The sequence below is a fragment of the Solea senegalensis genome, linkage group LG17 (genome assembly GCF_019176455.1).
Source record: "Solea senegalensis isolate Sse05_10M linkage group LG17, IFAPA_SoseM_1, whole genome shotgun sequence".
Lineage (NCBI taxonomy): Eukaryota > Metazoa > Chordata > Actinopteri > Pleuronectiformes > Soleidae > Solea > Solea senegalensis.
In genome coordinates this window covers 17,272,498-17,295,827 of record NC_058037.1, presented here as the reverse complement: position 1 = coordinate 17,295,827, position 23,330 = coordinate 17,272,498, and the positions used below count along the sequence as shown (strand labels likewise).

Below are 23,330 nucleotides of genomic sequence, written 5' to 3'. Positions count from 1 at the left end.
TCTGAGAACGCAGGGGGGAAGCAGGATTTCTCCTCTTTTCCTTTCTTGATTTTCTTTGCAAAGCCCTCAGTGGAATGGAGCATTGACAGAGGAGGAGGAGGAGGAGGAGGAGGAGGAGGAGGGAAGGTGGAGGAGGAGGAGGAAGAGGAGGAGGAGAGGGAAGGCTGAGGAGGGAGCAGTCTGCCGGGCTGGGCTGCTGTGGATCACCTGGAGCTGTGCTGGGCTCCGCATTTACTCCTCCACTGCAGCAGTGCAAGGCAGCGGCGCGAGCTGCATGTTGCTCCCACAGATCTTCGCAAAACAAGGACACGGAGTCTCCATCTGCTGGATTCAGGATTCTGCAGCTCTGTGGCTCCACACGCCTCTATCCTCATCAGCATGCACACTCATGCTGTTCCTCTTCCCTTCTGCGTCTCTATCTGTATTTCTCTGTCTTTATGCCTTTGCCTCAAACTCCTCTTCCCTCTCTGGGGGTTTTACAACAAGTCACAAACGTGTTGCCATGTCATTTGTTTACCTGCACAAGTGTCCCCACATTGACTCGTGCATGTAGTCATACGTCTGCCGCTCTTGGTAATAAAGCGTCAAGCTCAATAAACCTTCAGCCAACCTCACGCTGTCCCTGCGATGACATCACTCCGGCTGAATGGGAGGGAGTCATTTCCTCGGTCTTATTGAGACCGTGGTGACATCACCACGATCAGACACCCTCTCTTAGACCATGTTCAAATGGCATGCAGAGAAAGTTAAAGAAAGCTAAACAAAAGAGTTCCTCTTCAGTTACATGCACTGCAGCAGATCCGAGCAAATCACAACACAAGACTCGATCGCACTTCCTGTCGTCCGTCCAAATCACGACGCAACCTTTCATCCGAAAACTAGAACTACGAATTTCCAGCAGCGAGCAGGAGACTTGGTCGCCCTCACATTCTCCTCACGTCCTCCCTCCTTCACCAGCCCTCCGCCGTCCTACAGCACAGCTGAAGCCTCTAAGGCTGAAAGACAATCTGAGAGCGTAATAAATACAGATTGGGAAAGGATCATATTGATTTGAGGCCTAACGTAAGACTTATTCCTATTCTGAAGAGTTATAGGTCCCACACAAGAGAAATTCAAGTGCTCCTTCTCCTGATGAAAAAGATATCAGCAGAGGCTGGTGCAGACAGTAAAGAAGGATAGTGGACGGAAACCAAAAGCCTAAAAACACACAATACGTGTGCGTGTGAGAAAATTCTAAAGTAACATTGTTCCGATAAATAAGTTATTTCTCTTATTTCCTTTACTTTATCTTATTGTGCAATCTGCCGTCGCCCATCATCGGTTAAACAGTCATGATGGAGCTCTAACACTTTAAATTCTTGAGTCGAGGGAGTCATTAAGTGTGCTGACAAAGCTGCGCTCAAAGACCCGCAGAGCCCTGAGGTTGTTTCCTTAAGACTCTTTATTAGTATTTATAGCTAATGTCCAGAATGTTGTTGTTTCTTCTGTCACGCAGGAAAAAAAACTGAAGATGAAGAAAATGAACTGGAGGTTGTACTGTTTAAGTTTTTTGACACATATAACAAATGTGGTTGTGAAATGATTTGTAATTTGGTATGACTCATCATTTTTGCATCCTAACTGTCATTTTCACGATTTCACAATTGCAGCGTCTTTTAAGTTGGACATTGTTATGTTGGATACTGCGATTTCCATTCTTTTGCGATTCACTGGTCACTCGGTCAACCTCTTTGAAATTCATAATGGGTTTAAAAGGACATTTTATATTAGGTAGCATAGTTGAATCCATAAAAAGCCTTCAGCTTTCATTCTCTTCACTGCCCAGATAACAGCAGTTACCAAAGGAAATAGCCCCACCTAGTGGTGTAGCACTGAGTTGGACATACCAAATTGATATAAACATTTGAGCCAAAATCTCAATGTAGAATAAACATCATAGAAAATTTCACAAGTGTTTAGTTTAAATCTCTTGCACAAAAACCATTCACAGCATCACTGCCTCTCGTTCTGCGCCCGTCTCTTCTATATCCATTCAAACTGTTTGTTCTTCACGGTCATTAACTTTGTGTTTCAACCTTGAGAAAATGATGAGTAAGATGCGATTAAGATCAAGTTGTGTGCGGATGGCTGATAAAGAAGGAGAACGACGTGTTACAATTCTTTATGGGTTACGCACATCAAACAAAGTAAAGACGTTCCTGCGTTCACTTCCATCACTTTGTGCTTGACAAAGCCTGTGAAAATCACAGTGAGACCCCCTACACATGATTAACTCACTTATAATCTCTGATGCATGGTCAGCCCGAGTCTCCACTGTCAGCACGTTTATAAGGCACTTTCTGAGCGGCATTACCACAAATATGATCACTGTAGTCAAACTTGACACCATACTAAACAGACAAATGCAGCACATGATCCTATCGTGTCACGAGAATCTTCAGAAGACGCATTTTTGTAACGTACGTTCAAAGTAAAAAACTTTACTCTTTCAGGATTTCACCTCGTCCTTGGGCTCTAAAAGCATCCCATTGATCGTGATAGTATTTGAGGTTTGTCCTGGTGTGAGGTGGCATTTGATCTACGGAGCCTAAGAGAAAAGCAGCAGCACCCCTGCAGTGTTTTCTCTCTCTGTCTCTCGGTTGGTTGGTTCTCTGTGGCCCGACGGGAGAAGGAGGAGGAGTCATGTAGAGTTCAACTAATTAACAAACATGTCCTGACACCGCAACCACCTGCTTCTGAGGTTCATGATGCACCAATTCTCAGCAACTACAATGTTCATCTGTTTGCACTATTTTTATCTCTCAATGATAAACAACAATTTAAATTAAATGACCTTTTCTGTCTGTCCATCCCAAACGTTATCTCCGTCCCCCCTACCTCAGTGTGTCTTTTGCGTTGCAATGTACACAATACTTCCTCTAGAGGGCAGTGCCGAGCACCATGTTGCAGGCATCGACATCACTGATGATGTTATTGTATTGTGCTTGATCCAAAAGAGACAGAAACACATGCTGATTTTCGATGAGGCAGATTGATGAAAAGCGGCATTTCCAATATTTTCATATGTCCGCCACGACTTTTCAAAACTGTTTTCACCAGGTAACCCCTCGAATTAAACATGCGGTATCCCACAGTGAGTGAAGCTGAGCGCCAGTTTTTAAATGCCTGTACAGACTCCTCTTCCTCGTTTTCCAGATTGGACTATTGACTCTGCACCGCCTCCATGTTTTCAATCATCGTACGTTCCCCTGCTAAGTGCACAATAACGGATGAAATGTCCGCAAAGTACGGACGAAAGGCTGCGTCCATCTCCAACATTTGCATAGAGTATAAATGGGCCTTAATATGTTGACAGTGTAGCTAATGGAGATAAAATCTCTCATCTGTGCAGTGTAAGTGTCTTTCAGCTCTGTTTTTGGTTTAACTTTCTGCAAATTCATTGTTTTGGTTGGACTCTCATTGTCTCATTCCCCACTGTGCACTTCCTGTGCAGCGTTAAACGGCTCTGCTGCTGAATATAGAAGAACTTAACGAAGGTGGAGGAAATGAAGGAGTGCAAAATAAAAAATAAAAAAAAGGAGGGAGATATTGGAGGGAAATAATTAGGTGGCCAGAGACTTTTCTTCAAATGAATGCTGATGTTGCTCTGGTCTACAGTCTCTTTTCCCTCATATCAGCTCTATACGGTGACAGTATGTCAGTGTTGTGCTGCTGTGGCACTAAATGACCTGAGAAACTAACTGTTCTGGTTTAAGCTGATACAGTTGACATTATTCTGTATTTCTGTAATTATTCACTAAAACAATATGTGTCAAAACCAGTCATATACTGTATATTACTATGGCAGACACAACTATGACAAATTCATTTGGTGTTCATGTTTTTAACTTGATAAAAAACATAACTACAAATAAGCTACTTTTTTGGTACACGTGTACCAAAATCTAATCCTATCTAATCAGCCAATCACATGTCAGCAAGTCAGTGAATTCAGGCATGTAGACGTGGTCAAAAAGAGATGCTGATGTTCAAACTCAGCGCCTGAATGAGGAAGAAAGGTGATTTAACTTTGAACATGGCATAGCTGTTGGTACAGACGAGTTTTAAAGAAACTGCTGAACTGCCAGGGTTTTCATGAACAACAATCTCAAGAGGTTTAAGGAGAACGGTTTGAAAAAGAGAAAATGTCCAGTGAGCAGTATCTCTCAGGGTGAAAATGCCTTGTTGATGCCAGCGAGGAGAATGTCCAGACTGGTTTGAAAGGCAACAGAACCTCACAACCAGCATATGCAGAAAACCATCTCTGAATGCACCTCAAAGTAGTGTGGCTCTTTGAAGTGTGACGTGGACCTAATAAAGTGACTTGAGTGTATATAGAATACCAGACTTATTATTCATAGTAGAGATGATTCAAGTGACTTACATCAAACCAAACTGGACCCTGGTTGTGAAGAAAAAACCTTCGATGCTTGAAAAGAAGTAAGCTGTCTTTACACTGTCACTCAGCGTAGTACTTCAGATAACTGCCTACTATAATGGCAAGTGATGACTCACTCACCCCCCCCTCTCCCACCTCTTACCTGAGTCCTTCTCAAAGAAAAGGCAGCAGTGAGTCTGCAGTAGCCATGGTAACACCTGTGACAGATGAAAAGACAGATGACAGATTATAGTACAATACAGCTGAATCACTGCAGGCAAACACACACACACACAGGACAGAACAGCACTCCAGGGACATGTGTTGGTATTTACTGACTCACAACATTTTATGAAAGAAGACGCAGGTCTCCATTCACAATGACACACACACATTCCTGCTTAGTGTGCTTAGTAAGGACACATAGACATAATATATTCCCTCGCCCCTTACCATTACTTTACCATTACAACTAATAACCCTTACCCTAAACTAATCTAAACATAATTCTGTTCTAAACACTGAAACCAGGTTTTAACCAACAAAAAGCCCCTGAAAGTTGTGTGGACCAGTCAAAATGTCCTCACTTTCACAAAATATCCTCACCTCCTATGGTTTATATGATTTTTCTTGGTCCTCACAAATATATGTATATGAATTCAATAGATCTGGCACCACAATGGTGCTCTAAGGTGTCTTATACATCTACAGAAAACTATGTAAAACAGTGGAGGTTGGTTCCTGCTTAATTTATTTTGTGGTTGAGAAACTAAAAATGACTTGAGGCTCATTTTCCCTTAGACTTCAGTTTACACTGAGTTCTTTTTGGCAGCCAGCACAGTCGGCCCCTGGTGGCTAACTTTTACTTCCGTCCTACTTCCTAGGCCTGACCTTACAAAGCAAGGACTACTGATGTTTTTTGGTTTTTTTTACAGTCTATTCACAGTCTTTGAATATGACAAACAGTAGTGTAAAAGCAATGTGAGTGGTCATCAAGACGAGGAAAATTATATATAAATACAGACACATTTTGCATTTAATCAATTAATTTTTATTAATGATGAAAGGATGCCACCCCCTAATTTTTTAAATCCCCATCAGTCATGTTGCTTAGACACACACACACACATACACTTGCATAGCAGTGCCCTCAAAAAGCACTTTTAAAGGGTGACCGAACATAAAGGATCAGCCAAAATGTCCTCACCCCCTGTAGTTCTTTGGTCCTCACAACGATACCCGTACATGTACAGTACAATAACACACACACACACAGCTTTTCTTCTAGAACACTGCACTTACCTCCATTCGTTTATTCAGCCTAAACAAAGCGTTATCCCTCTCCTTAACCGTAACCAGTTAATGCCTAAACCTAAACTTAACCTAACCACAATTCAAATATTTAGCCCTAAATATAGACCGTTGCTCAGAAATGAGATTCTGCCTCATTAGGAGCAGGTTTTGGTCTCCGTGAGGATCTGACAAGGTCAGTGTTTATACCAGAAAATTAGGTCCTGAAGAGGCAACAAATACAAGTACACACACAAACACACATTTCTTGTATAGCTAGTTTCGTGAGGACCCTCGTAGACGGATTCTTCTAGCTTAACCTAAACCTATTTCTAACCATAAAACCAGGCCATAACGCATGGATAGATGTGACACAGATGTCCTTCTCCATATGGTTTATAAGTTTTGGTCCTCACAAATATATACATACAGGTAGAGTACACACACGCACCCTCATTGACAGATCACTGCAGGAAATATCCAGGTGGAGCAGCATCAGTCAGTGAATGACTGAGCATAACTTGAGTCAGGTGAGACACATCACCTGTGCTCTGTGCGCGTTCACCCCGCCACGTCTATCACTTCTCGTGCACGTGCACTGGAAATTAGAGCGATCAATAACAACAATGACAGGCAGCAGCGCAGGCAGGTTTCGCCTCGTGCACAAATACACGTCACGCTCTCTTATGTCTCTCTCCCTCACCTTCTTCAGCGCTGACATCTTCCTCCCCGCAGAAGGTCACCCACTACACGCGCGGTAAATGAAGTGAAAGGCGATCACGTCCCGTGGCTCCCGTGGAAACGCTCGTCGCCGTGTTCCGTGGAAACATCTGCAGCAGCAGCGGAGGAGCAGGAGAAGCTTCCCATGATGAAGGAGACATGTGTGTCCTGGTGCCGCAGCAGCAGCAGCAGTGAAGGTTCACTTCATTATTTAGAGATGAAGATGATGTTGTTGTGGTCAGTGACGCAATACCTGCGCTCATAAAGGCAGCGTGTATCAGACGCCATTTTCACAAAGTGTGTGTGCGTGTGTACCCACAAGCAGAAACAACGTCACATGTAACTTTTACACACAAAGTTTAACAAAATATCACATTAAAAAAGTGAAATCACTCATTTGTTTTCAAAGAAAATAACACAATGCAGTAGTTTATTCCTTATTCTTGGTATAACTATGGGGTATTTTTGTAATATTTTGTAAAAGTCACAGCGTACATTATCTCAAGGCATTGTAATGAGCAAGCACTGTGAAGAGAAAAAAAAACGTCCCCTTTAACAGAAAGAAATCTGTGACACAACCAGACTCAAGGATGTGTGGCCATCTGCCTCGACTGGTTGGGGTGAAACCTTGTATAATAGCTTGTTATACACCTCATATTGTGCTGCTGTAACAAAACATTCCCTGTTTTGTTATCAGTAAAGTAGTCTATAATCTATCTTTCTATAGATATAAATGTGCATATATGTATGTAGTTTTGAGATAACCCTTTCATAAATGATTGAATTCAAATACAATTTGGTAAAGTATATAGTATGCTATACTTATTATCATTGTTCACGTCAAACCTTCATACATAAGCTTAAGTTTAAAAACACAAAAGTAGCACAATCATTTTTTTGTATTGTATCGGAACTGCCAGTCGAACTCATTGTCCCTGTTAATTGAATGCTTGACACTAAACAATGAATATAATTTGAATTTACAGTAAAACGATATTATTATATATAAAAAGCTATGATGTTAAACTATGTCAACTATGTCTCCCTTGCCTTAATCTGAATTAATGGTGTAAAGCAAATGTGAGGCGTCGTTTATCAGCCGTTTTAAAAGAGGAACAAAACTTTTTTTATATTGACTTCGGCCACCAGGGGGAACCACATATCTTTCACTGTGCTCTGTCCGTGGTCCTGAACGCACATGGACATAATAGATTTGTGCGTTACAGAATCAATTTAGCTTTGGGGGGGAGGGTACAAATAATAGAATAATTATGAATGCAGTAATATTATCTGAATATTAACAAATGTATGCGTCATATTAACGCAAACTATTTAAAAAATAACAACAATAATTCCTTTTAACCCACTGCACCTGTACTGTACATGTTTTTGTGTTTGTGGTACTGTATACATCTTTTATATCTTAGGTTTCTATTTTTTATTTTCTAATTTTATTTTATTCTATTTAAATGCACCAAAAACCTAGTCAAATTTCTTGTACGTGTAAATAATAATGTACTTGGCAATACAAACTGATTCTGATAATGCAACTTGTCAGAGAAAAGTAGTAACATATTATTAATTCTAAACTTATCAGTCAATGAGGAAACCCTGGTCATAATATGGTTTGAATTAAAATGATTTAAAATAACTATTTAATGTAATTATTCTTTATGTAATATTACATTTTGCAGGGCGACCTTGGAAAAGGAAGCTTTATCTCAGTTACTCAGTTACTTTTTTTTATTTTATATAAATGAAGACGAAACGCACGCACGAAGAACCCGGATGACGTCACGACAGTTTACCTGTCTGCCAAACACACCTGCTCTTAACGAAACATAATTATCCGCCAGCAGGTGCCGCTGCAGCGTCAGTCGCGCTGGTTTCCCTCCACCAACAACTGCACCAAACACTGTTTGCATGTTTGAAGTGATTACTTTGTGAAAACATTCTCACATTTAGCTCCAGACGATGTCACTGTCAACATTCAGCCCGTTGAGTCCGCGTGCAGCTGCTGCGCAGTTACTTTGTTTCTCTTTGTCGCATTGGATTTAAAGGAGAAGCGCAGTTACTGGATATTAATTTGGGGGAATTGCACTGAAGTTGTTAGCTGTCGATGGTGGCGGCCTCTCTGAAGATGTGTGGTCACTATGGGATGTCGTGGTGAAATGTCTGTCAGTGACTTAAATCGTGTCTTTGGTTGATTTTTGGGAGACGGGACGCAGAGAGGAGGAGGAGGAGGTGGTGGAGGAGGAGGAGGGAGCCGGAGAAGAAACAGCCGAGGAGCAGAGTGGAAGACGTGCAGCTAAGCGACACTGAAGGTAAGATGAATGAAAGTGGAAGGTGACGGTGTGTGTGCGCAGCTACATGCAACATATTTTGCTGAGGAAAACATCTTTATTCAGTAAAAATCACCTTGATTCGATTTGAAGTGTCACTCCGAACTCCATTCACTTAACTGGCATTTTAAAGCTACCTGGCTCATTAAAAACACCGTACAAAGCGTGTGGCTATTTTAAAAAACATCTAACAAATGAGTCAAAAGTCCTCTTTAATTCGGCATAACAATCACGAAGCTGCGCGTTGATTTGCGCAGTGGATGCTGCCGAGATTCTTCGTCTGTTAGCCCCAATCCTTAAATACTTGGCTAAAATAGTCTGCAGTGGCTGCAAGACTGATGTGTGTGTGTGTGTGAAAGGCATAAATCTCAGGAAATCACGTGAATGCCGAATAAATCAGTAGATAACTTAATGGGGTTTGGTTGATTGAGAGTTGTCAGGTGACACCAGTTACTATTTTTGCTGCTGTTTATTTTTTATTTACAAAGTGTTTGTTATTGTGATCCCACAGTTTAATCATGGGATATTTTCTTAAGAGATTTTGCACTCAAGATTTCCTGACATGCTCCTCCTTTTTTCTTTCTTTCTTTCTTTTTCTTTTTTACCTGTCACACTCCTTTTGTTCACTTGGTCACAAGTTTAGCAGCCACTCATGAAAGATTCATTTTTGTCCCCCTCTCTCTTTCCGTCCAGACAGCCTAAACAACTCGGAGGACACGTGAAGGACACTGGCATTGCTCCTCCTGGACCATGGGTAACCACACTGGCAAAGACAGCCATGGCCCCAAAGGTATGACAGCAAACATGTGTGCAAAGATGGCTTTTACATTTGTTGCAGTGATGGGTACAGGTGATTGTGGTGCTGCATGTGTCCAATCTCAGTCATGAATTTATTGTTTTGTTTTTTTAGAGCATCTATTTTTAGATGCCATCTTCCTGGTTATGAGACAGAGGGTGTTTTTTGTTTGAGTGTCTCAGTACGTGTGCTTATTTGTGATGCAGACGAGTCTCATGATCCTTAACCTTGATGAATGCATCAGCTGGAATTGTTGTCCTTGTGTGTCTGCAATGGGAACAAAGACACTAAAACAAACAATAGTTTTTCAGTGCATCCCACCAATTCTGATCAAATAATTATACGCCCCATTGCATAATTGTACATTGTAAATGCAACGCGAAGTTAATATGCACTTAAGTCTGCACTGGTTTGTCCGAATAAAACTCCACTCTGGTGCACTGTACATTGATAGAAACTTTTCTTTTCATGCAGGAAGTGATGACTCAGAAGTGTATCTTGAGGGGATTCAGTGGAATTTGTAGTCAGCACCGTTACATCCTATAATCTCACTCATTCTCTCAGTATCACTTCACTTACAGCTGTCATTTGGCTCATAATGGGTGAGATTGCTCAGTGTCACGTGTTTTGCTTTTTCAAGCTGAAGACATTAAGTCAAACTATAGCTCTGGGGAACTCTCACTTAAACTGTGGCTGTTTAAGATGCCGCTCCTGGCTTTCATCTCTTGGGTGTCCGTGTGTAGGAAAGGATGAGAATAGATCCACTGCTTTAGTTGAACCGGGGAAACTGATGAAGCTGCAGAATCCTGGAGTGCAAAACAAGGACAAGGCAGCAGAGAAGGAAAGAAATCTAAGTCAAAGATGGTGGGAAAGAGTCCTGTAGACATACAGAGAACATACTATCATCATATTAGAAATCACATTGCATGTACACTCACTGGCCATTTTATTAGGCACATGGTACCGAAGAAAGTGGCACCTGCTGTGGTCCATCTGCTTCAAGGTTTCATGTGCTGTGCTTTTAATACCTATCCAAGTTTCTTTAACCCCTGGCATCAACAAGGCGTCTTTTCTTAGAGATCTGCCCTCAGTGGATTTTCTTTTCTTTTGGCTTCTACCTCTTTAGGTGTCGCCACAGCAGATCACCTGGTTTTACGGTAATCAGGACGTTTGATTTGACCTTCTTGTTCTTGACATAACCCTCCCATTTATCCAGGCTTTGGACCGGCACTTGTATACAGTATATGCTGGTGTCAATTTACCATGTCCAATTAACCCAATCAATGTGGAGCAATGGGAATTGGGTACCTTGGCCAGCCCTTGACCTGCCAGGATTCGAATTGGCAACCCTAAGTTCTCTTTCTACTAGGCCATCTCTATGTCCGACTGCCACTCACGCCATCACTCATGTGCTGCGTATTGTCATGTATTTTTCACGTTTTGAAAAAATTGAAATCACATGCTTTGAAGAAGACCTGAAACTAGCAATTAAGATCATTAACTGCTCAGGAAAATGTTTATTGACTTTATCAATCAAGTGAGAAGGTTTCATTTTCATTTTCCCATAGACTTCCATTCAAACTTCTTTTTCCAGCAGAGTCGCCCCCTGGTGGCTAAATGCTACTTCTGTTCTATATCTTGGGGTTCACTTTGTGTCGCGACGTCTACATACAGTACGTTCAATTGCTGCGATGTGATTGGCTGATTAATAATTTGTGTTGGCAATGGCATGTAGTTGAACACCTAAGTGGCCAGTGAGTGTATGTACTAATCTCAATGACAGACAGGTCACACATAAGATAATAATACTGCAGCAACATCAATGTACATTTCTGAAAATCTGTGTATAAACGTGGAGGCACGGATCATGGTTGTAATCGACTGATTACAGTGACAGAAGCTGTTAGACAGTAGATTAGAGTGAGTGAGACTGCAGCTTTCTAGGATCTTGCTACATGAGGGAAAACTGGGAGTGTGTGTGTGTCTTTGTCTTTGTTACCTCTTCAGGACATTTTCTGGCATAAACACTGACCTTGTCAGGACCACTAGTCCTCATGAAGACCAAAACCTGGTCCTAATGAGGCAGAACCTCATATCTGAGCAACTAGTTAATCAAGGTTATGGTCAGGCATTAACCAGTTATGGTTAAGGTTAGGGATTATGCTTTGCTCAGACTGTGGGAGTCAGTGCAGTGTCCTGAGAAGAGTACTGTAGCTGTGCAAACGTGTGTGTGTGTGTGTGTGTGTGTGCGTGCGCGCACGCGTCTCTGCCAAGACACTGGCAGGAGAGGCTTTTTGCTGCATCAGTCTGCCCTGGACAGTAAATAAAGGAAGAGGACACTGAGTTTGTTCTCCTGCATCACAGAACTGGCTTTACTTCCAGCACATTTTACGGGACAGTAGTGCTTTACTCCTTTACCTTTCACGTCTGTCTTTATCCTTTGCTCCTCCTCAGGTTCTCCTTTAGATTTCTACCAGACGCCTCCCACCACTCCCTCAGAGGGACAGCTGACCAGCATGGCCTTATCCCCGACAGCCTCCTCTGATAAAGCACAGACGCCATCGCCGGCCGGCAGCACCACCCCCCCTTCCACCACGTCTCCAATCGCAGAGTGGTCACAGAAAGTGCCTGCTTCCTCAGAATGGGCTGTGATAAGTGTGGACAGCGTCTCCCCCTCGGACACCAAAGTGAGCGAGAGGAAGACGGCAGGCAGCGCTGGCATCCCAGCGTCTCAGCCTCCGTCCAGAGGATCACCTCTCGAGCAGAGCTGGCAGGAGAGAGACAGCGGAGTGGAGCCGCAGGCTGCAGCCGAGCGAGCCGAGGAGGAGATGACTCTGGTTTTACTCAGTCTGATGGAGCATCAGAGGGCCTCACTGGGCCTTACTCCCAAAACTGATGTTATAACAGGAGCAGTAGGTAAGCTGTCTTATCATCTTTGTTGTCTTTTAACTGCTTTTATGGAAACTGTTGTTCTGATGTCACATTTTACTTTACATTTTACTACTTCAAACACACATGTACCAAACCTCTAGCAGTAATAAACCATGACATAAAAGGTGGATTTTGACAAACGTGTCAGCTGGTGAAACCAAATCTGTATTATTTTTCCCGTGTTCTTGAACCTCTTTTGAAATGTGTTGTTTTCTCCTCATAATGTATTGTCTGTCTTCACTTACAATTGTGTGCGATCGTTTTTCTTTTCCTTATCTTTCAGAGCTGCTCAGGCGTTTGATAACTGAGAGAGATGAGCTGGTGGAAGAGGTGGACACACTGAGGGAGACTCTGAGGGTGAGCTCTAACTGGACATCACATCTCCCTCTTTGGGCTTGAACCTTGGTTGAAAGTCGTATACATTTGCTGCGCAGTAAATACTTTCAATTTTGAATTCTGATTGTCTTTGTTTTTTATTTTCGGTAGGTGACGGTGGGTTACCTGATTAAATGGCTTCAACAAAAGAGATACAAGTCATATCCAGGACTCTTAAAGCAGTGTTTCCCAAACTTAGTATATGTGGGCCCACTTTTTCATGACAACAAACTATCATGACACAAATCACCAATATAAATCAGCTAGCTTCTACTGTCCTCCTACAGCAGACCCATCTGTGCAGTCAGACTTGGTACAACATCGTTTTGTCCTGGCAAACAGTTGGCGTGTATTTGAATTAAGTGGCAGGGACACCAGAGTTGATCATATGTAGGTGACAGGAAATACATCCCGGACACATTTCAGTGCCAGGTGTGAACACTCCTACTTCAGGCTGTTGACAATCGGCAACCAGTCGTGATTTTGACTGACATCTATTGGATGATACCAGCTGTCAATCACTCCGGTGTTCACTCATATGTGTCATACTTTATCATCTATTTTCTTCATGAGGACATCGTTTGTGTTCTATTGAAGAGCTTTAGTGTGTGATTAAGACCGTTAACCGTTGTAGAAGCTAATTTTCCCCACAGATTCCACTCAGAAGGACCAGAGAATTTGCCCCCCTGTGGTTAATCATAGCCTCACCCAGCAAAACAGAAGACGACTTCCACTTATGAATACTTTGTATACGCATATGATTGGATCTGTGATTACTGATATATATCATACGGATGTCATTTCCACTTACATTTGGTGCTCATTTTTTCCCTCCTCCACAGACGGAGAGGCTGGAGTGGCATCAGTTCCAGTGTGACCTGCAGGTGGCGGTGTCTGTGGCCGACCGGCTGCGCATGGAGTCGGAGCAGGCTCTGGGTTTACTTCAGCAGAGCCACAGGGCTGTGGAGGAGCAACTGGCCCTGGCACTGAGCCGACAGCAGGAGACGGACAGAGAGCTGCAGAGTCTGAGAGCCGAGCACACAGACGTCTGCCGCCAACTGGAAGAACTCTCCCTGCAGCAGGAGCGAGCTGAGCTGGACACTCTGAGTGACACACGTGCGGTGGAAGACAAAACGGATGATGAAGAGGCAGAGAACAGGGACTCTGAGGAGGGACAGGGAGAGGACGTACAGGAGCATGTGGAGGAAGTTGAAGCAGCGACTGAAGCCAAAAATGTGGAAAAGCAGGAGGATGAAGGAAACGCAAATATAGAACCTGATGCAGATCAGGATCCAGAGGATGAAAATGGATCAGGGGGCAAGCATCTATCGGGGAAGGGGGTAGCGGAAGGATACCTCCGTAGTTTAGCTGCTCTGGAGAAAAAGAAGGGGGACGGACGTGTGCAGAGAGATCCGAGGAGGATTGTGATGCTGTCTGAAAGATCTTGGTAAGTCTGCGTGAAAGTCCATCACTTGAAGACTGGAATGTTTTCAAACATGCACGTTTTTGTCTTTTAGGAGTTTATCTCGTCTCCCGCTTCCAACGGACCCGTTCAGTCAAAGCGGTGCTGCAGACAACACAAGCACAACTTTACCACTATGCAAGGTATAAAAGTAGCAGTGGACGTTATTTGTTTTGACAACTATTAAAGTCTAACTAAACCCACTCTTCTGAGGCCTGATTTTGAAAAATGCCAAGATGTGGGCTGTGAGCTGTGTGAGGGAGTGTGGCCTGGTAGTGAAATCTGACACGGCGTTTATAAAAAGTGGGAGGAGCATGGACTGAGAAAGCCAATGACAAAATTCAAGGGCAGTAGCTAGGGTTTGACCAGAGAGAGGCAGTAGATTTTTTTCACAATATATAATTTCAAGATTTCACAATAAACTGTGAAGCAAATAACATTATTAGACACCGATATACACTAGTTTATACCTGGAGAAGTGGTTTAGATGTTAAGTTACCCTTTAACTTACATGTACTGTCTAAATAACAAGTTATCGGGCCTGTATAGTTATTTTATAACTCTTCCAGAAAGAGCAGCCGACTAAAGGGAGAAGGATGGATCGTATTTTACAGCGTCAGGACAGTTGGTCCAGCTTTTACACAGGTGAGTTTACGTAAAACCCACAACACTGCTATCATGCTTCAAGACTGAGTTTATTGCACACGTGTGTGACTGTGGATGTTATTTTCTTTATTATTCAGCAAAACAGGAGGAGGACCAAAGCTCAGAATCTATCAAGTAAGTTTTAGTGGGTGACTTTTTGATTCCTTCTATTTTGTGACTTAGTTTCCCTATTTCTACATTTTATCATGTTTTCTTGTCATATGTTAACTTGTTTTTATTATTTTACTCTTTATTATTTTGTGTCTGAATTGTTGTTTTTTCACTTCAGCCTGCTTTTTGTCTTCTCAGACCTCAGGATGGTTTCAGTGCTCTGCTGCGGCGTCACGGCGGCTCCCGAAGAAACTCCCTGCTGCGCTGGTGCCAAAGTCGTACGCAAGGTTATAAGGTTAGTCGGGTGTTTTTTCAGTGTCGTCATCTGTAAAAATCAACTCCACACAGGGATGAAAATCATCTTCTGACAAATTAAATGTATATTTTCATGACAGAACATTGAGATCACCAACTTCAGCAGCAGCTGGGAGGATGGTTTGGCGTTCTGTGCCGTTTACCACACATATTTACCAAATCACGTCCCGTACGATGTCCTCAACCCAGAGGAGAAGGTAAAACTGCTGCTCATTCTCTCAATGGAAATGCATGTTATATCATTCCTGAAGGAATAAGAACATCGAGAGCGTCAGTGAAGTCACTCAGTTGTGTAAGATCATGGTCAAAAGGAGCGAAGAATAAGAAGTTGACCCCTTTTTATTCTACAGATTCTTGTGGTTGTCAGACTAAATTTTATCTGATTTAAAGATGAGATCAAAAGGACCTAAGTGACTGATTCAGGCGTCCATGTATGAAAAGTATTATCGGATATCGACGAACATGCCAAGACCCCGGATATTACAAAAATATATACATATATTTAGATATATACAGTTGTGTGCCCCCTTCCTGATTTCTTATTTTTTTTGCATGTTTGTCACACTTAAATGTTTCAGATTATCAAACTAAAATTTAAATATTAGACAAAGATAACCCAAGATAACACAAAATGCTGTTTTTAAGTGATGATTTTATTTATTATGGGGAAAAGACTATCCAAACCTACATGGCCCCATGTGAAAAAGTAATTGCCCCCCTTGTAAAATCATCAGGTCACTGTGGTTAGTCACATTTTTTGGAAAATTTTACTTGCCACACCCAGGCCTGATTACTGCCAGACCTATTGAATCAACACACGACTTAAATAGAACCTGTCAGACGTGAAGTCGGCAAAAAGATCCCAAAAAAGGAGGACATCATGCCGTGATCTAAAGCAATACAAGAACAAATGAAAAACAAAGTAAATGACATCTATCGGTCTGGAAAAGGTTACAAAGACCTTTCTAAAGCTTTGGGACTCCGGAGAACCACAGTGAGGGCCATTATTCACAAATGGAGGAAACATGGAACAGTGGGCAACCTTCCCATGTGTGAAGAATTACCCCAATAGCGCAGCGACGACTCATCTAAGAGGTCACAAAAGAACCCAGAACAACATCTAAAGAACTGCAGGCCTCACTCAGTGTTCATGACTCCACCATAAGAAGGAGACTGGGCAGAAATGGCCTGCATGGCAGAGTTCCAAGACTCCAACCACTGTTGGGCAAAAAGAACATTAAGGCTCGCCTCAATTTTGCCAAAAAACATCTTGATGATCCCTCAGACTTTTGGGAAAATACTCCGTGGACTGACGAGACAAAAGTTGAACTTATTGGAAGGGGTGTGTCCCACTACATCTGGCGTAAAAGTAACCAACAGTCAAATATGGTGGTGGTAGTGTGATGGTGTGGGGCTGTTTTGCTGCTTCAAGACCTGGAAGACTTGCTGTGATAAATGGAACCATGAATTCTGCTGTCTACCAAAAAATCCTGAAGGAGAATGTGCAGAGTGTGTTTGTGACCCCAGGCTGAAGCGAACTTGGATGCTGCAGCAGGACAGTGATCCGAAGCACACCAGCAAGTCCACTTCTGAATGCTATAGAAAACAAGAAAAAGAAAACAAAATGAAGACTTTGGAGTGGCCTAGTCAAAGTTCTGAATCCTTCTGAGATGCTGTGGCATGACCTTATAAAGGTCAAAAACCCCTCTAATGTGGCTGAATTACAACAATACTGCAAAGATGAGTGGGCCAAAATTCCTCCACAGCGTTGTAAAAGACTCATTGCAAGTTATCGCAAACGCTTGATTGCAGTTGTTGCTGCAAGCGGCGGCCCAACCAGTTATTAGGTTTAGGGGGCAAACACTTTTTCACACAGGGCCATGTAGGTTTAGATTTTTTTCCCCTCCCTTAATAATAAAAACCTTCATTTAAAAAACGCATTGTGTTTACTTGTGTTGTCTTTGACTCATATTTAAATTAGTTTGATGATCTGAAACATTTAAGTGTGACAAACATGCTAAAAAATAAGAAATCAGGAAGGGGCAAACACATATGTATATACATATATATTTTTTATCTCTCTCTCGACACATAAATATATATATATATATATATATATATACATATATCAGTTATTGACAAAAAGTCCAATATCATGCATCCCTGATAATTGTAGTGGATATTTGTGTGATGTGTTTCTACAGAGGGAAAATCTGGACCTTGCTTTTAAGACAGGAGAGAATGTGGGAATCACAGCCACGTTGGTAAGACACCTCAAATGTTTCATGTATAATCCAGGTTACATCAAAATATATGGAGAAAATGTAAAAGTTGCACTACTTGAAATGCCTTTCCTCAGTTCAAAATGATGATTTATTGTAATAGAACAAGCGTGTTTCTAGAAAACAGAGCATCACATGCTCTGATCTTTCTATGTAAACTGTGTGACAGTCAGTGGAGGAGATGTTGAAGGCCGGCGGGCCGGACTGGCAGAGGGTCCTCGGTTACGTCGAAAGCATCTTCCGTCACTTTGAGATGTGAAGTCATCTCCTCCAGCATCTTTCTCATACTTTTTTGTCATTGGTGACTCAACCTAAAAGAACTCACATGTCGTTTGTTTTCCACATGAGGGAGCTCTCTTCATAATGAATTTGTCCAGGTATGTATCTGAAAAATCAAACATATGATGTTTTTAATGTATCGATACTTCACACAGAAACAACACCCTGCTGACAAAAACATAACAAAATGTTTTAATTTTTCTACATATGTTGTGGTGGCACAGAATTTAAAATAGGTGCTGGGTGAGTAAGCACAGACACAAAGTATTTTACAATTTGTTTCACATTTGGTGCTGTTTTACACTGTTTAGCCTCATTTTTGTACAGAGCACTTTAGGATTTTTAAGTGAATGATGAAGGCATTGATGTTTTATTTATCTGGACTGATAACTTGCCTTTTTTAGTCTGCCATGATACAGCATCGTCATGTGTGCATGCACCCAAGAAGTATAAAACAAGGGGACAGATTTTATTTTCTGTAAATGTGATGTTTTGAGACGCTGAGGAGAGTTGCCTTGGAGGACATGTATATATGTAAATGTGTGTAATTTTTTTAAAAACATGGTAAATGTATGATGATGTCGCTGCCAAAGCCTTATTGCAATAATAAAGTTATGTATAATTTAATTTATTTTTTTCATCAATACCACACACATTTACAGAAAATGGTTTAATATTAATATACACTTTTGGACCCCACTATGACAAAAACAAAATTGACAGAATATAAAAACAATTAAAATAATGTAAAATATGGCATTAAAATAATGTTTTACAGTTCAGTAACATGAGGAAATGGTCGCTATGTAACATACTGAAACATTTCAAAAGTAATAACTTAACAAGTTTTGCAAGAAACCATCATGTACATAACGTGGGTTGTTTGTAATGCTGTAGTTTCAAAATAACTTTTCTATAAACTCCAGACTTGATGTCAGAATGACAGAACAGTTGCACAGGTTCAAAGCATTAATAATAAATGAAAGGAACCATGAAAGTTATGAAGCTGGAATGGCGCCTCCTATAGGTGGTGTGGACAGAGGCGGCAGGAGGAGAGACTTGAGTTTAGCCGACATGGCTGCAATTTCAGGGTCCTGGGTTTCGTACATTTTCACCAGTCTGGCAAATTTTAGAACGCCTGAAAGTGAAGCAGGGGCAAAATGAGTCCTGTCATCTACGCTCAATAATGTACAGTCTTTAACCAGAATTTGACAATTGTTTTTCGTAAGAAAATCCAGGTATATGCATGCTAAAAGATCATTTCTGCAGGACTGATGGTCTCGACATGTCTACATGTAAGTAATAGTTATTTTTCTCTTTTTTTTTTGTTCTCCCCGAGAAATGTGATATTTCTATTAACATGATGAAGCTGATGAATCACCAAAAGTCACAACCACAATATACAAAGTATTGTGTTACAATCAAATCAAAGACAAAAGCAAGCCTCACCCTCTCCTTCGTTGTTGAATCCGTAAGCTTTGATAACCTCCTGCTGAATCTGCGTGGCCACCGGCAGCACGAGCTGCAGCATCTTTCCCATGTCGTTGCAGGCACTTTCTCGAGCCTCGTCCATCCGGGCGGCGTTTTCTGGTACGGAGAAGGCCTGGATCACCTCACTCAGCACCACTGTCAGACAAGTATAAAAGACCTCAGTGTGTAGCACTCTGCTTCTACAACACACACATACAGTGTCATTTCCAGGTAATTTGTATTTATTCTGACCACCATAGAGAGCAAAACATGAAAAATGAACTTGTTTAGCTTTCCTCTCACCTCTGGTCTGCTCAACTGTCAGGGTGGGCTGTTGTGCTGGAGCTGAGGCCATGTCTGAAGAGAGGGAACAACCAGATATTCAATAGTAGAAGTTATTATAAACCACCTTAATTGACTTTCAGATTGTCTACAGAAAAAAAAGAAACTTTAATTATAGAGCTGACTGTAAAATTCTACTGCTCCGGTTGTTTAAGTCAGCAGTAGAGAGTTACCATACTCAGCATGTACTTTACTAAAGCTTGAATACTTAAATGAGTTAAAGCTACTTCATAATTATACTAAAGTAGGGCTGCAGCCTGCAGCTAATGATTATGTTCTCGATTAATAGAGTACTTGTTTGGTCTGCAAAGTGTCCGAAAATCTTGAAAAATGTTGATCAGTCTCAACTAAATCTGGAAATTGTGATGTTCTCAGATGTATTGTTTAGTCCACAAACCATAATGTATCAGTTCTAACACACAGTTATATTTAGCAAAGAAACCTAAAAATATTCACATTTAAGCAGCTGAAAATTTTTATTAATTACTGACAAAAGACTCAAACCAATTAACTGATTTTCAAAGGTATTTTCACTTGATGTCACTTTTTAGTCAGTTAAAGGTTACTATTGAAATACTGAATGCACCAGTTCTCTGCAGCAATATGGAGTACGTTAAAGTCAATAATCTTGAAGTACATGTGTCTGTAGTGTACTTTCACACAGTTTTGAGTGTTACATTCTTACACTTACTTTATGGATTTAAATTTTACTGCAACCATGTTATTCATTCATTCATAAAACCGTGATTCCTCAGAGCTTTGTGTGAAAACTGTGCATCACTTTAATCAAATACAACATTTAGCACAACGTACATTAACGACAGTAGTGATTCTATACTGTAATATAATGTACAACATACCATCACTGACAGTAGATGTAGCGTGTAACTTGCACTTGTATGTTTGTGGTGTGGTATTTGTACTTTCACTAGTTTTAGTCTCTGTTAAATTAATTAACTAAACACGGACTAGTCTTCAGAATAACAATGAAGGATTGTGAACGTTTTTCTTTCATCGTTTACTTTCTCTATCGCTTGATTTGACGCTAGTGTTACGCGACGTTAGCTTCTAACGCAGCAACCGACAACAACAACACACACACGCATTCATAAAGTGATTAATAATCCTCTAGAAAATACAGTTTATATGTCGGGACACTCACCGCTGTTGAGAACAGCCTAGCTGGTAACAGAGAGGTGATATTTTGCCGGAAACGTTGTGGATTTTTACGACGACATGTAAAAGTGTTTTACGTCTCTACGTGCTTCTTTCCGATAGACGCTGACTGGCAAAGGTAAACAAACCCTTCGCTTTGCTAGCAGTGCGTTTGAATATGTCAAAAATGTGATTATGAACTTAAAATTAAAGGGAAAGATCATTAATTTAAACTCGTTTGATGGTTTTAAACCTCACGTTAAGTTTTTCAGTGAGTTAAAAGCGGCTGTTTTTGACTTGGCAGATCTTTGGTGAAAAGTGTAAGTCGATGGAGCAGAAGCTCGCAGAGTTCAGAGCCCGACGACAGGCAGTAAATGTTGAGAAAAAGAATCGAGGCGCTGAACCACAGCAACGAGAACAATGTGAAGCAGTCCAGCCTGAAACGACACCAACAACTGAAGAGAAACAGACAGAAAATATCAGCGCATCTGCTGCTCACAGCTCACAAACCGAGGTAAGCTCACTGACAACTGAACTAAGTACAGTTTTAGAGACATTTCAAATTAAATGTCTCAAATTAGAACTTTTAAATTGAAAATATTCTCAACTTTGAGAAGCTAAATTGTCCATAAATTCTGGACAAGACTGACTAGGTTGTGTTCAGGACATCTATGACTAGCATACTGTAAATTAGACATATTATTGTACAGTATTATTTCAGTTAATTGCATGTCTAAAAAGGTTACACAGTGTAATTTACCATTTTAAAAGATTCTTTATATAGCAAATCCTTAAAAGTTGACAAAAAATGTCACTGGATTATTGTCCCAGGATTCCCCTTAATCCCAACTCTGTTTTAGACAATCTGTTTTGACAATTTCAAGCAATTCGATCACAGAAACATGGAGACAATTAAAAGAAAGTCTTCACTAGATATCAGATGTTTGTTTCTGTACAATATTAATTTGGAAATAGTTTTTACTATACAAATGTGGAGAAAATAAAATGTTATTTGTGCTCAGTGTTTGATAATACTGTATAATATTAATTATGTTTATGTTTTCCATTATTTTCTTTTGATTATTTTCTATTGAATCATGTGTCTGTATTGTAATGTAATGTTTCTGACCATCACCATGAATCTATATTTCTGTTGACAACAAACACATTGATTAGCCGCATTAAAACCAGTCACCTGTTTTATTATTGAGGTTGATCTTTGTAATATATGCAATAAACTTTACTACATTCCGTAAACATTGACATCAGATACCAGTTGTTGGATTAGGTTTTACTGTTGAGGCACTGAGTGACCAGCATTTTAATTTTGCAGCAAGTTGAGCTCATTTGTTGAGCTCAAAAATTCAACGTGATGTTTGAAAGTTGAATCTTTAACAATTCATGTTGGGTTAGGGTTAACACACAAACCAAAATGATTCAGTTTGAATGATTTATTTGTTATATGAAGCAAGGAAACCAGAAAATAATCACATTTAATTAGCTGAAAAATCTGAAAACGTCTTTTAATTCTTAAAAAAAAGCACTCAAACCTGACGGATGGCTGAATTTAACTGTCCTCCCTGCAGGACCAAAGAGACTGGCTGCTGGACACCTCTGTGGGAAGATGGTTAGCCTCAAGACACGTCATCATCTCAAACCTCACTCTGCTCAAAGTGTTGCTTTGGCTGGTGCTGCTTGGCCTGTTTGTTGAACTGGAGTTTGGCCTGCCCTTCTTCATCATCTCGCTCTTCTACTGGCTCTATGAAGGTCTCCGTAGCCCAGCAGCACGTGAGCCTGGAGAAATGAGTGCTTATTCTGTCTTCAACCCGGACTGTCAGCCCCTGCTGGGTGCGCTCACTGCAGAGCAGCTGGAAGGAGAAATGGGTTACAGACCTTTGGCCAACAGATGAAATAATTTTGCACATTTGAATCAAAGGATCAGGGTTTGCTTCTTTCTTTTCAGAGAGTTAATATTTTAAATAATTTAAGGCGAAATAAAATTGTTACATCAGTTTATTATGGTGTGAGATTTCTTTACTCTTAACTCATTTTCATTTCTCTTTTGAAGCTTTAAAATTGGGTATTTTATGGTTGTTAAACAGAGCAACAATATTTGTTACCACTATTTAGTTCACATTATTTTCTAACCACATATATCCTTTAAACTTTCATCTACGATTTTTCCACAAATTATAACATTTACCAGATTTTTTCCATGTTCCTTTAAAGATGAATGTGGGTTTTATGAGAAATGTTGCACAGTGTCTTTAGTGGTGGGTTCAGGAACGCATTAATAGGGCTGTTTTAGAACTTGGTGTTTACTTGACAATGTAAGGCTTTTACAGTTAAATAAATTATTTTAAAGAGTAAGACGCCTCGTGTTTTGTTTCAGGTTTCA

The 23,330-nt window shown here is 40.8% G+C and overlaps 3 protein-coding genes across 4 annotated transcripts; 2 read left to right on the top strand and 1 right to left on the bottom strand.

The window, feature by feature from the left end:
* Positions 1-8,387: 8,387 nt before the first annotated feature.
* Positions 8,388-17,945, top strand: LOC122783899 (cytospin-A-like). The gene is made up of 12 exons (XM_044048858.1): positions 8,388-8,751; positions 9,463-9,559; positions 12,020-12,481; positions 12,780-12,853; positions 13,714-14,318; positions 14,389-14,476; positions 14,903-14,978; positions 15,077-15,113; positions 15,288-15,384; positions 15,485-15,601; positions 17,609-17,668; positions 17,856-17,945. Exons 2-12 carry the CDS (start codon positions 9,520-9,522, stop codon positions 17,943-17,945), a joined length of 1,746 nt encoding a protein of 581 aa, XP_043904793.1. The 5' UTR covers positions 8,388-8,751; positions 9,463-9,519.
* Positions 16,880-21,017, bottom strand: grcc10 (gene rich cluster, C10 gene). Of its 2 annotated transcripts, XR_006362111.1 has the most exons (6): positions 20,940-21,017; positions 19,739-19,792; positions 19,415-19,591; positions 18,956-19,103; positions 18,012-18,071; positions 16,880-17,000 (listed from the first exon to the last, which is right to left on the bottom strand). XR_006362111.1 is itself a non-coding variant. In XM_044048861.1 (5 exons), the coding sequence occupies exons 2-4, from the start codon at positions 19,788-19,790 to the stop codon at positions 18,964-18,966; spliced, it is 369 nt and encodes a 122-aa protein (XP_043904796.1). In that variant the 5' UTR covers positions 19,791-19,792; positions 20,940-21,017; the 3' UTR covers positions 17,681-18,071; positions 18,956-18,963. The 2 variants fall into 2 exon arrangements, 1 of the variants encoding a protein (XP_043904796.1); XM_044048861.1 differs by lacking the exon at positions 16,880-17,000 and having other exon boundaries at positions 17,681-18,071.
* On the top strand, positions 21,007-23,302 carry saysd1 (SAYSVFN motif domain containing 1). The gene is made up of 3 exons (XM_044048860.1): positions 21,007-21,071; positions 21,237-21,446; positions 22,519-23,302. Exons 2-3 carry the CDS (start codon positions 21,261-21,263, stop codon positions 22,840-22,842), a joined length of 510 nt encoding a protein of 169 aa, XP_043904795.1. The 5' UTR covers positions 21,007-21,071; positions 21,237-21,260; the 3' UTR covers positions 22,843-23,302.
* Positions 23,303-23,330: the final 28 nt, after the last annotated feature.